The sequence below is a fragment of the Salmo salar genome, chromosome ssa19, assembly GCF_905237065.1.
Source record: "Salmo salar chromosome ssa19, Ssal_v3.1, whole genome shotgun sequence".
Classification (NCBI taxonomy): Eukaryota; Metazoa; Chordata; class Actinopteri; order Salmoniformes; family Salmonidae; genus Salmo; species Salmo salar.
In genome coordinates this window covers 43,164,563-43,176,703 of record NC_059460.1, presented here as the reverse complement: position 1 = coordinate 43,176,703, position 12,141 = coordinate 43,164,563, and the positions used below count along the sequence as shown (strand labels likewise).

At 40.7% G+C, this 12,141-nt stretch overlaps 1 protein-coding gene across 1 annotated transcript in view; it reads left to right on the top strand.

The window, feature by feature from the left end:
* The window catches only part of LOC106578854 (growth arrest-specific protein 7), a 124,552-nt gene that overhangs the window by 57,922 nt on the left and 54,489 nt on the right, over positions 1-12,141 (top strand). Inside the window, exon 3 of the mRNA XM_014158079.2 lies at positions 7,618-7,695. Within this exon, the coding sequence (XP_014013554.1) occupies positions 7,618-7,695 (78 nt within the window). The remainder of the gene's footprint in view (positions 1-7,617; positions 7,696-12,141) is intronic.

The window sequence follows — 12,141 nt, the reverse complement described above, 5'->3', positions numbered from 1 at the left end:
CATGTTATATACAGTATGACTATGGCCAGTGACTGTGTCTTGTGAAAGACTCACATAGGCCTTCTGTCAATTTATGAACATTTGACTAAATCAGTCAGTGGTTCTCATTGTCCATAAAGGTTCCTAAAGAACCATAAAAAAGTGTTGTAGCCATAGCTGAACCGCTTTTTGGTGCTATATAGAACCTTTTATTAATGATTCTTTATAGAACCTTAGGAACGGGTTCAACCATACAGGTTCAATCAACTTTGTAAGCATGGTACTTTATAGAACCTTAAAAAAAGGGTTCTATATAGCACCAAAAAGGTTTCCGCTATGGTTACAAGCCAAAGAACCCCTATCTTGTACGATTTAGATTTTTTGTTGTTGTTGTGTGTTTAACCAGATAAATGTGACCGACCAGCTCAAATAGGTCTTATGTAGCTAAATGTTCAATTGCATTTTTACATTGGATAAAAGTAGAGACTCAGAGCTACAAAATGGTATATCATACACTACAGTTGAGGAACAATTGGAAAGTAATTTTGCTTTGAAAGTTGATAAACTTGTAAACTCACTTTTGAGAAAATGGCCTTTAAATGTTTTGGTCCTACTATTGGAGAGCCCTTTGTCTACACCCATTCAGCATTGTTCACATCCTCTTAAGCCTTAGCCCCACCCGTCTCTTTATGGGTTGATCCGTATGTTCTGTACTAACTTGCCAGCTACTTCCAGACATCTAAGAGAGAGAGAGAGAGAACAGCTCACTGAACATTACTCGCCCTAGCAGAGCTGGTTAGCCTGTTATGTTATCCAGAGCTTTAGTGACTGCAACTGGGCTGTCAGATTGTCCGTTAGAAAATTCAGAGCATTTCACCTTCAGAGCGCACACCGGACACTCTGGCCGATTAGTAGAGTTGAACATAGCCACAACAATTGTAATTCGTAACATATCATACGAAATGGATGATGGACAATCCACAAATTAATACATACCATACTAAACAAAACATATTGTATTATGTTACATCTACCCCTGAGTCCTGGTTGGATCTCAAATTTAGTAGACTACAATATCTCCCACAGGCTGTTCTTGACTGGATCAAAGTGAAGGAGGTGGAAAGAACCACATACAGTTGAAGTCGGAAGTTTACATACACTTAGGTTGGAGTCATTAAAACTCATTTTTTCAACCACTCCACAAATTTCTTGTTAAGAAACTATAGTTTTGGCAAGTCGTTTAGGACATCTACTTTGTGCATGACACAAGTAATTTTTCTAACAATTGTTTACAGACAGATTATTTCACTTATAATTCACTGTATCGCAATTCCAGTGGGTCAGAAGTTTACATACACTAAGTTGACTGTGCCTTTAAACAGCTTGGAAAATTCCAGAAAATGATGTCATGGCTTTAGAAGCTTCTGATAGGCTAATTGACATCATTTGAGTCAATTGGAGGTGTACCTGTGGATGTATTTCAAGGCCTACCTTCAAACGCAGTTCCTCTTTGCTTGACATCATGGAAAAATCAAAAGAAATCAGCCAAGACCTCCGAAAGAAATTGTAGACCTCCACAAGTCTGGTTCATCCTTGGGAGCAATTTCCAAATACCTGAAGGTACCACGTTCATCTGTACAAACAATAGTACGCAATTATAAACATCATGGGACCACGCAGCCGTCATACCGATCAGGAAGGAGACGCGTTCTGTCTTCTAGAGATGAACGTACTTTGGTGCGAAAAGTGCATATCAATCCCAGAACAACAGCAAAGGACCTTGTGAAGATGCTGGAGGAAACAGGTACAAAAGTATCTATATCCACAGTAAAACGAGTCCTATATCAATATAACCTGAAAGGCCTAAAAAAGCCAGACTACGGTTTGCAACTGCACATGTTGACAAAGATCGTACTTTCTGGAGAAATGTCCTCTGGTCTGATGAAACAAAAATATAACTGTTTGGCCGTAATGACCATCATTATGTTTGGAGGAAAAATGGGGATGCTTGCAAGCCAAAGAACACCATCCCAAACATGAAGCACGGGGGTGGCAGCATCATGTTGTGGGGGTTGCTTTGCTGCAGGAGGGACTGGTGCACTTCACAAAATATATGGCATCGTGAGGTAGGAAAATGAATGTGGATATATTGAAGCAACATCTCAAGACATCAGTCAGGAAGTTAACGGTTGGTCGCAAATGGGTCTTGCAAATGGACAATGACCCCAATGTTGTGGCAAAATGGCTTACAAACAACAAAGTCAAGGTATCGGAGTGGCCATCACAAAGCCCTGACCTCAATCCCATAGGACATTTGTGGGCAGAACTGAAAAAGCGTGTGCAAGCAAGGAGGCCTGAAAACCTGACTCAGTGACACCAGCTCTGTCAGGAGGAATGGGCCAAAATTCACCCAACTTATTGTGGGAAGCTTGTGGAAGGCTACCTGGAACGTTTGACCCAAGTTAAACAATTTAAAGGCAACGCTACCAAATACTAATTGAGTGTATGTAAACTTCTGACCCACTGGGAATGCGATGAAAGATATAAAAGCTGAAATAAATAATTCTCTCTACTATTATTCTGACATTTCACATTCTTAAAATAAAGTGGTGATCCTAACTGATCTAAGACAGGACATTTCTACTAGGATTAAATGTCAGGAATTGTGAAAAACTGAGTTTAAATGTATTTGGCTAAGGTGTATGTAACCTTCCGACTTCAACTGTATATAGAACCCATATATTGAACCATGGAATTAACAGTCACACTATTACATAGGCCTGACTCCCTGACATTATACAGCAATGGAACAGCTGGTACTGTAAGTTTATACAAGTGTCGTCTTATGTATTTAACCATTGTCTCAGCTATCCTGGAATTAAGCCTAAACTGTTAACCCATTGGAGGATGTGTGTAGAGCCAAAGCCCACTTCTCTGCATTTCCAGGTACCAGTTGCTTAGTAACCAACCCTTTTGATGTAAAAATTACAGTTCTGTTGTAATTCTGATAGTAAATAGAGTTTCTTTACACTTTTCAGAACATTATCCACTGTAATTAAATTAATTTCCTTTTTATTGTCTGATTAAAGATGTAATGCCCTTAGGCCTGCACATAATATTAACTCATTTTCAACATAATTAAAAGATTGAAACATTACTTTCCTGTTCATTTTCTAATTAAAGGAGGCATGGACCTAGGTCTGCACATGAAATGTACTACTTTTCAATGTAATTGAAACTCTAAGGTCACAGAGACCTGCTATCAAAATAGAATGTAAACCCATATTTAACTTTGCTCATTGACGCACTTTACTCATGCTAATTTGTCTTAGCAGTTTTTGTATGATAGGCTATCTACTAACCAAACATATGGAAATATTTTAAGATAGTAATAACATAGACCATCAAGCTATTTGATTTTGTATTTAGGACCCCTGTAGGTATAAAAACAGGTTTTACAAATGATTTGATGAAACATTGAATTTGGCCTTAGAATATCTCACAAATACATGACAAAATTATATCGACAGGATGTATGGTTTGAAGTATCTGAAATGTATCTGAGAGATATACTGTACATCGTCACCAGGGACAATCACAATGCAATTATTGTGTATAATATTCTACTGTATGTAGAAGAAAAAAAACGTTCACCTGCATTCATTTTACTGCCCAGTTTTTTTTTGTATAGTTGGGACGTTGCCAACCTTACCTTCTAATGAGTCCTTCGAAGGCAAAACGACACGTCGACACGTGCCTGTTCGTGAGAGTTTTTCAAAATGGGGTCATAATAGTTTGAACTTTACAGATGTTTTAGTGAGAAAAACCACTCGGAAAATCCTCATCTCATAAACATCACTCTAGGGCAGCCCCGATCCACTCTAGGTTAGCCCCGATCCACCACTCTAGGGCAGCCTCCATCCACCACTCTAGGGCAGCCCCCATCCACCACTCAAGGGCAGCCCTCATCCACCACTCTAGGGCAGCCCCCATCCACCACTCTAGGGCAGCACCTATCTACCACTCTAGGGCAGCCCCCATCCACCACTCTAGGGCAGCCCCCATCCACCACTCTAGGGCAGCCCCTATCCACCACTATCCACCACTCTAGGGCAGCCCCCATCCACCACTCTAGGGCAGCCCCCATCCACCACTCTAGGGCCAACCTCATCCACCACTCTAGGGCAGCCCCATCCACTCTAGGGTATCCCCTATCCACCACTCTAGGGCAGCCCCCATCCACTCTAGGGCAGCCCCTATCCACCACTCTAGAGCAGCCCCTATCCACCACTCTAGGGCAGCCCCTATCCACCACTCTAGGGCAGCCCCCATCCACCACTCTAGAGCAGCCCCTATCTACCACTCTAGGGCAGCCCCTATCCACCAGTATAAGGCAGCCCCTATCTACCACATATGGCGGCTTTCAGCGGATTCAGTTGATTCAGTGGATTCAGTGGATTCAGGGGATTGAGAGGCGTCCAATGCAAGAACCCAGAAGTCTCTAGCTCAAACAAACGGCTCTAGGGGGATCACAACACTTCTAGAACACCTGAGATTGTTTAGATTGCAGTAGAGATTTGATTGAATCATTCTGTTGATGTTTTTTAATAGCACAATGACAGTTATAGAGATTGTAGTCGAGATTTGATTGAATGCTGTCTTGGTGTATCATTATTATAGCGTAATGAGACTGGGGGAGACTTCTCAGAATGACATTGGGACTGCTGTAGCTCCTAAGAGAAGAATACATTGACAGAGCTAACCTGGTTATACTGTATGTCTCTCCATTAATACCTGATCCCTGTTATCGGAATGATTTTCTTTCACAAGCTAGCAGAGGGAAATAGGGGCAGAACTCACCTTTTAATAAACCATTTGTGATTGTGTGATACATCAGATTTGAAGGGACAGACTCTCTCCTTGTAGTCTGTCTGTCAAATGTATCTCTTTCTCTCCCCTCTCTCTCTCTCTCTCTCTCTCTCTCTCTCCTCTCTCTCTCCATGCATGTCATCTGAGCTGATGGTTTTGGCTCCGTTTCCCTCTCTGCTTAGTTCAGGCAGACAGCTCAGTGTGAGCCAAAGACACAAATGAAATGAAAGCTGTTATGTCTCAAAGGCTCTTGTGACACTAAAGGGTAATTGAGATAAATGGTGTATTGTGTATATGGATATTGGAGTTAAGTGAATCTGAGATTTTCTCTCTCTCTGTCAGGGTCTGTGTCAGTCGTGCTTCTCATCCTCTTTTCTTTCTTTCTCTCTCCTCTTGTTTTTGCTTCCTCCGGCAAGAGCGAAATGGGGATACATGAATTGAAAGAGTGAGGCAGAGTCTATTGGTGAAGTTAAACAGCTAGACATAATTGGATTTTCTCAATGTGTGCACCTGGTGTTTTTAACACATGGAGTTGATGAGAAAGCGGAAAAACAAACGTGGACATAGAGGTGAAGACCATGAACAGGGTGTCACCGTAAGAGTAAATAAAGACATGCATTTTTTGTTGTTGCTTTCTTGTCTTTGATTCTTCCTTTGGAAAACAGCAGGTTCTCACACTGAGTTAATCTGGCTCATATTCTTATCTCTGTCTAAGAAGTTGATACAGTAACAAAGGCAGTGTTATTTCTTGGTTGGGTTGGACAGAAACGGTCAACATATTCATCTTAACATGGATCTTAATATGGACAAGTGTTTGTTTCATGTAACCCTCTTGGTTCGATTTTTCTATTGTGTTATTGACTGTACGTTTGTATATCCCATGTGTAACTCTGTGTTGTTGTTTTTGTTGCACTGCTTTGCTTTATCTTGGCCAGGTCGCAGTTGTAAATGAGAACTTGTTCTCAACTGGCCTACCTGGTTAAATAAAGGTAAAAAAATTTAAATAAAAAATTTAATTGGGACCTGAAATCAAATCCAGGGTGGTGATATACAGTATGTGCCTTCGGAAAGTATTCGGACCCCTTGACTTTAAACACATTTTGTTTGGTTATCAGCCTTATTCAAAAATGCATTACAATTAGTTTTTTCCCTCATCAATCTATACACAATACCCCATAATGACAAAGCAAAAATGTGTCTTTAGAAATATCACATTTACATAAATAACATTTACATAAATCAGACCCTTTACTCAGTACTTTGTTGAAGCACCTTTGGCAGCGATTATTGCCTTGAGTCTTCTTGGGTATGGTATGACGCTACAAGCTTGTCAGGTTGGATTGGGAGTGTTGCTGCACAGCTATTTTCAGGTCTCTCCAGTGATGTTCGGGCTATTTTCAGGTCTCTTCAGAGATGTCCGGGCTCTGGCTGGGCCACTCAAGTACATTCAGAGACTTGTCCCGAAGCCACTCCTGCATTGTCTTGGCTGTGTGCTTAGGGTCATTGTCCTGTTGGAAGGTGAGCCTTCGCCCCAGTCTGAGTTCCTGAGCGCTCTGGAGCAGGTTTTCATCAAGGATCTCTCTGTACTTTGCTCCGTTCATCTTTGCCTCAATCTTGACTAGTTTCCCAGTCCCTGCCGTGGAAAAACATCCCCACAGCATAATGCTGCCACCACCAGTCTTCACTGTGGGATGGTACCAGATTTCCTCCAGATGTGACGCTTGGCATTCAGGCCAAGGAGTTCAATCTTGGTTTCATCAGAACAGAGAATCTTGTTTCTCATGGTCTGAGAGTCTTTAGGTGCCTTTTGCCAAACTCCAAGTGGGCTGTCATGTGCCTTTTCTTGAGTAATGGCTTCAGTCTGGCCACTCTACCATAAAGGCCTAATTGGTGGAGTGCTGCAGAGATGGTTGTCCTTCTGGAAGGTTCTACCATCTTCACAGAGGAACTCTGGAGCTCTGTCAGAGTGACCATCGGGTTCTTGGTCACCTCCCTGACCAAAGCCCTTCTCCCCCTATTGCTCAGTTTGGCCGGGCGGCCAGCTCTAGGAAGAGTCTTGGTGGTTCCAAACTTCTTCCATTTAAGATTGATGGAGGCCACTGTGTTCTGGGGACCTTCAATGCTGCAGAATGTTTTTGGTACCCTTCACCAGATCTGTGCCTCGACACAATCCTGTCTCGGAGCTTTATGGACAATTCCTTCGACCTCATGGCTTGGTTTCTGCTCTGACATGCACTGTTAACTGTGGGACCTTATATAGACAGGTGTGTGCTATTCCAAATCATGTCCAATCAATTTAATTGATTTAATCAATTTTCATAGCATACTTATGTAAATAAGGTATTTCTGTATTTTTTTTAAATATATATTTGCAGAATAAAAAACACGAGCTGGCGCACACCCAGAAAAATTATTTTGTGTGGAGGTGTTAACTAATGGCGAATAAACTATAAACCATAAAAATAAAGACAGTCACACACTCCATATATAAACTCCCAGTAATTTATTGGGTAAATCATCATAAGGGTTTATAAATATTTGCAAAAAATTTATAAAAACCTGTTTTTGCTTTGACATTATTGGGTATTGTGTGTGGATTGCTGAGGAAATTGTTTTATTTAATTCATTTTAGAATAAGGCTGTAGTGTAACAAAATGTGAAAGAAGTCGAGGTGGCTGAATACTTCCAAAGGCACTGTATTTCTGTCATTGTCCATGTATTTCTGACCACACAAGTTCAATTGGCTTTCATGTTCCTGTCTGGTTCCAGAGACAACATGGGAGAGACCTTGCAGGGTACCTGGGACACCCAACACCCCTCTGAAACACAAGAACTCACTACCTACAGGTACTAAAGCTGCCTCTCTCTCTCTCTCTCTCTCTCTCTCTCTCTCTCTCTCTCTCTCTCTCTCTCTCTCTCTCTCTCTCTCTCTCTCTGTGTGTCTCTCTGTGTCTCTCTCTCTCTGTCTCTCTCTCCCTCTCTGTGTCTCTCTCTCTCTCTCTCTCTGTCTCTCTCTCTCTCTGTGTGTGTCTCTCTCTCTCTCTCTCTCTCTCTAGTTAGCCACGGTGTACTGTCGATTTAGTGCCAGATAGCACTGCATTTTGCTTTGTGCTTTTGCTTGTTTCCCAATAAGCAATGTAGTTTTGTTTTGATTGTGTTGTAATTTGTTTTATTCTGGTTGATTGGATGTTCTGGTCCTGAGGCTTCAGTGTGTTAATAGAACAGGTTTGTGAACTCAGCCCCAGGACCAACTGGATGAGGGTCCTGAGACTTCAGTGTGTTAATAGAACAGGTCTGTGAACTCAGCCCCAGGACCAGCTGGATGAGGGGACTCTTTTATTTGCTCAGCTCTTGGCATTGCAGGGCTTGATAATGATATGAGAGGGGGTCACTGCATTTTAGATGTTTCCAAACACTTAATTGCTCTTTTTTGAGTTTTTATTATTATATTGGCCTAATTCTGCCCTGCATGCATTGTTTGTAGTTTTCCTCTGGACATGTAGGAGAATCTTACAGAACTCTGCATGCAGGGTTTCAATGGTGTGTTTGTCCCATTTGGTGAAATCTTGTTTTGCAAGTGGACCCCACACCTCGCTGCCATAAAGTGCAATTGGTTCAATGACACATTCAATTAGTTTTAGCCAAATTTTAATAGGTATTTCAATTTGAATTTGTTTTTTAATGGTGTGGAATGCCCTGCGTGCTTTCTATCTCAGTTCATTCACTGCCTCATTAACTTCTATGGGCTAGGTGGGACGCTAGCATCCCACCTGCGGGACACAGCCAGTGAAATATCAGGGCGGCAAATTCAAAAACAACAAAATGTCATAATTCAACTTTCTCAAACATACAACTATTTTACACCATTTTAAAGATAAACTTCTCGTTAATCTAACCACATTGTCCGATTTCAAAAAGGCTTTACAGCGAAAGCAAAACATTAGATTATGTTAGGAGAGTACATAGACAAAAATAATCACACAGCCATTTTCCAAGCAAGGACATGTGTCAATAAAACCCAAAACACAGCTAAATGAAGCACTAACCTTTGACGATCTTCATCAGATGACACTCCTAGGACATTATGTTACACAATACATGTATGTCTTGTTCGATAAAGTTCATATTTATATCCAAAAACAGCATTTTACATTGGCGCGTGATGTTCAGAAAATGTATTCCCACCAAAACGGCCGGTGAATGTGCACATCAATTTACAAAAATACTCATCATAAACGTTGACAAAATATATAACAATTATTTTAAGATTTATAGATAGACTACCCCTGGATGCAACCGCTGTGTCAGATTTTAAAATAGCTTTACGGAGAAAGCACAATTTTCAATATTCTGAGTACATAGCTCAGCCATCACGGTGAGCTATTCAGACACACGCCAAGTTTGGGGCAACCTAAACTCAGAATTAGTATAAGAAATATTCTCTTACCTTAGCTGATCTTTGTCAGAATGCACTCCCAGGACTGCTACTTCCACAAGAAATGTTGTTTTTGTTCGAAATAATCCATATTTATGTACAAATACCTCCGTTTTGCTCATGCGTACAGATCACTTATCCAAAGGCATAACGCGCGAGCGCGGAACGAGAGACAAAAAGTCAAAATGTTCCATTACCGTACTTAGAAGCATGTCAAACGCTGTTTAAAATCAATCTTTATGGTATTTTTAACGTAAAATTGCGATAATATTCCAACCGGAAAAGAGCATATTCATTCAAGAAGAAAAAGAAGGAACGGCGTCCTCGTGTGACCGCGCATATCCAATCCCTTTGTTGCCAGGCAGACCACTCAGTAACTGAGCTCCTATTATCTGCCCAGTGACAGGAAAATGCTCAAACCACTTTCCGAAGGCATTAGACAGCCAATGGAAGCCTTAGGAAGTGCAACGTCCCCCACAGACACTGTAGCTTCGATAGAGAATCAAAAGAAGAACTACAATTCTCAGACTTTCCACTTCCTGCTTGGAATTTTCTCAGGTTTTTGCCTGCCATGTGAGTTCTGTTATACTCACAGACACCATTCAAACAGTTTTAGAAACTTCAGCGTGTTTTCTATCCAATTCTACTAATAATATGCATATTCTAGTTTCTGGGCCAGAGTAGTAACCTGTTTAAATTGAGTACGTTTTTCATCCAGCCGTGAAAATACTGCCCCCTAGCCCAGACAGGTTAAGGTGTCCAGTTGAGCTTATTTTTAAACCTAAGTAATTGTAGTGTGTGCAGTACTCTATATATTTTATACCAATTGAGAACTTTGGTCTAATTCCCTGAGATCTGGATCTTCTTTGGAAAATAATTATTTTAGTATTTTTGGGGTTTACTGCCAGGGCCCAGGTCTGGCAGTACTGCCCTAGCAGGTCCAGGCTTTGCTGTAGGCCATGTGATGTGGGTGACAGCAGGCATAGGTCATCTGCGAAGAGTAGGCATTTAACCTCTGAATTGTGGAGACCAGGGGCTGAGGATTTTTCTAGAATAGTGGCCAATTCGTTGATGTAAATATTGAAGAGTGCATGGCTCAGATTGCTACCCTGGCGAAGGCCCTGCCCCTGGTTAAAGAATTCTGTTATTTTCTTGCCAATTTTAAAGCTGCAAGTATTTCCAGTATACATTGATTTAATTATGTCATATGTTTTACCCCCTACACCACTTTCAATAACTTTGTAGAACAGTCCTGTATGCCGAATAGAATCAAATGCTTTTTGGAATTCGATAAAGCAAGCGTGTATTCTGGTATTATTTTGGTGGTATTATTTTATTTCTCTCTCTCCATTTCTCTCTCTCTCTCCACTCTCTCTCTCTCCTCCCTCTCCTCTCTCCTCTTCCTCTCCACTTTTTTTCTTCTCTCTCTCTCTCCTCTCTCTCCCTCTCTGTCCCCCTCTTTCTCTAACTCTTTCTCCTTTTGCCAGTGTCCTGAGGGTTGTGTATAGGCCTACCGCTGTGTGGCAGCATGCATAGAATTCCACAGAGGCCTCTGACCACACACACTTCCTGTGGCTAATTTTATCTGCGATCTGGAGTCGTCTGGGTGTACAGTGCTCTGCTCTTAAAAATACAATAAAAACAACAACATAAGAGCAAGCTGACTGCTCGGACAGGTTTCTCTTGAAAAAGAGATTGATAATCTCTGGGGAACAACTTAGTGAATACTGATACAAGATAGAAAGAAAGAGAGTAATGGAATTCAATTGCGTTAACTGTTAACCTGTTCTGCTCTGTCAGGATAAGGTATATCTGTCAGTATGAGGTATACAGTATCTGACAGTATGAGGTATATCTGTCAGTATGAGGTATATCTGTCAGTATGAGATATATCTGTCAGTATAAGGTATGTCTGTCAGTATGAGGTATACAGTATCTGACAGTATGAGGTATATCTGTCAGTATGAGGTATATCTGACAGTATGAGGTATACAGTATCTGTCAGTATAAGGTATATCTGACAGTATGCGGTATACAGTATCTGACAGTATGAGGTATATCTGTCAGTATGAGGTATACAGTATCTGACAATATGAGGTATATCTGTCAGTATTAGGTATACAGTATCTGTCAGTATGAGGTATATCTGTCAATATAAGGTAAATCTGTCAGTATAAGGTATATCTGTCAGTGTAAGGTATATCTGTCAGTATGAGGTATATCTGTCAGTATGAGTTATATCTGTTAGTATGAGGTATATCTGTCAGTATGAGGTATACAGTATCTGCCAGTATGAGGTATATCTGTCAGTATGAGGTATATCTGACAGTATGAGGTATACAGTATCTGTCAGTATAAGGTATATCTGACAGTATGAGGTATACAGTATCTGACAGTATGAGGTATATCTGTCAGTATGAGGTATACAGTATCTGACAATATGAGGTATATCTGTCAGTATGAGTTATACAGTATCTGTCAATATGAGGTATATCTGTCAATATAAGGTATATCTGTCAGTATAAGGTTTATGTCAGTATAAGGTATATCTGTCAGTATGAGGTATACAGTATCTGTCAGTATGAGGTATATCTGTCAGTATAAGGTTTATGTCAGTATAAGGTATATCTGTCAGTATAAGGTATATCTGTCAGTATGAGGTATATCTGTTAGTATGAGGTATATCTGTCAGTATGAGGTATACAGTATCTGACAGTATGAGGTATATCTGTCAGTATAAGGTATATCTGTCAGTATAAGGTATATCTGTCAGTATAAGGTATATCTGTCAGTATGAGATATATCTGTCAGTATAAGGTATATCTGTCAGTATAAGGTACACTACCGTTCAAAAGTTT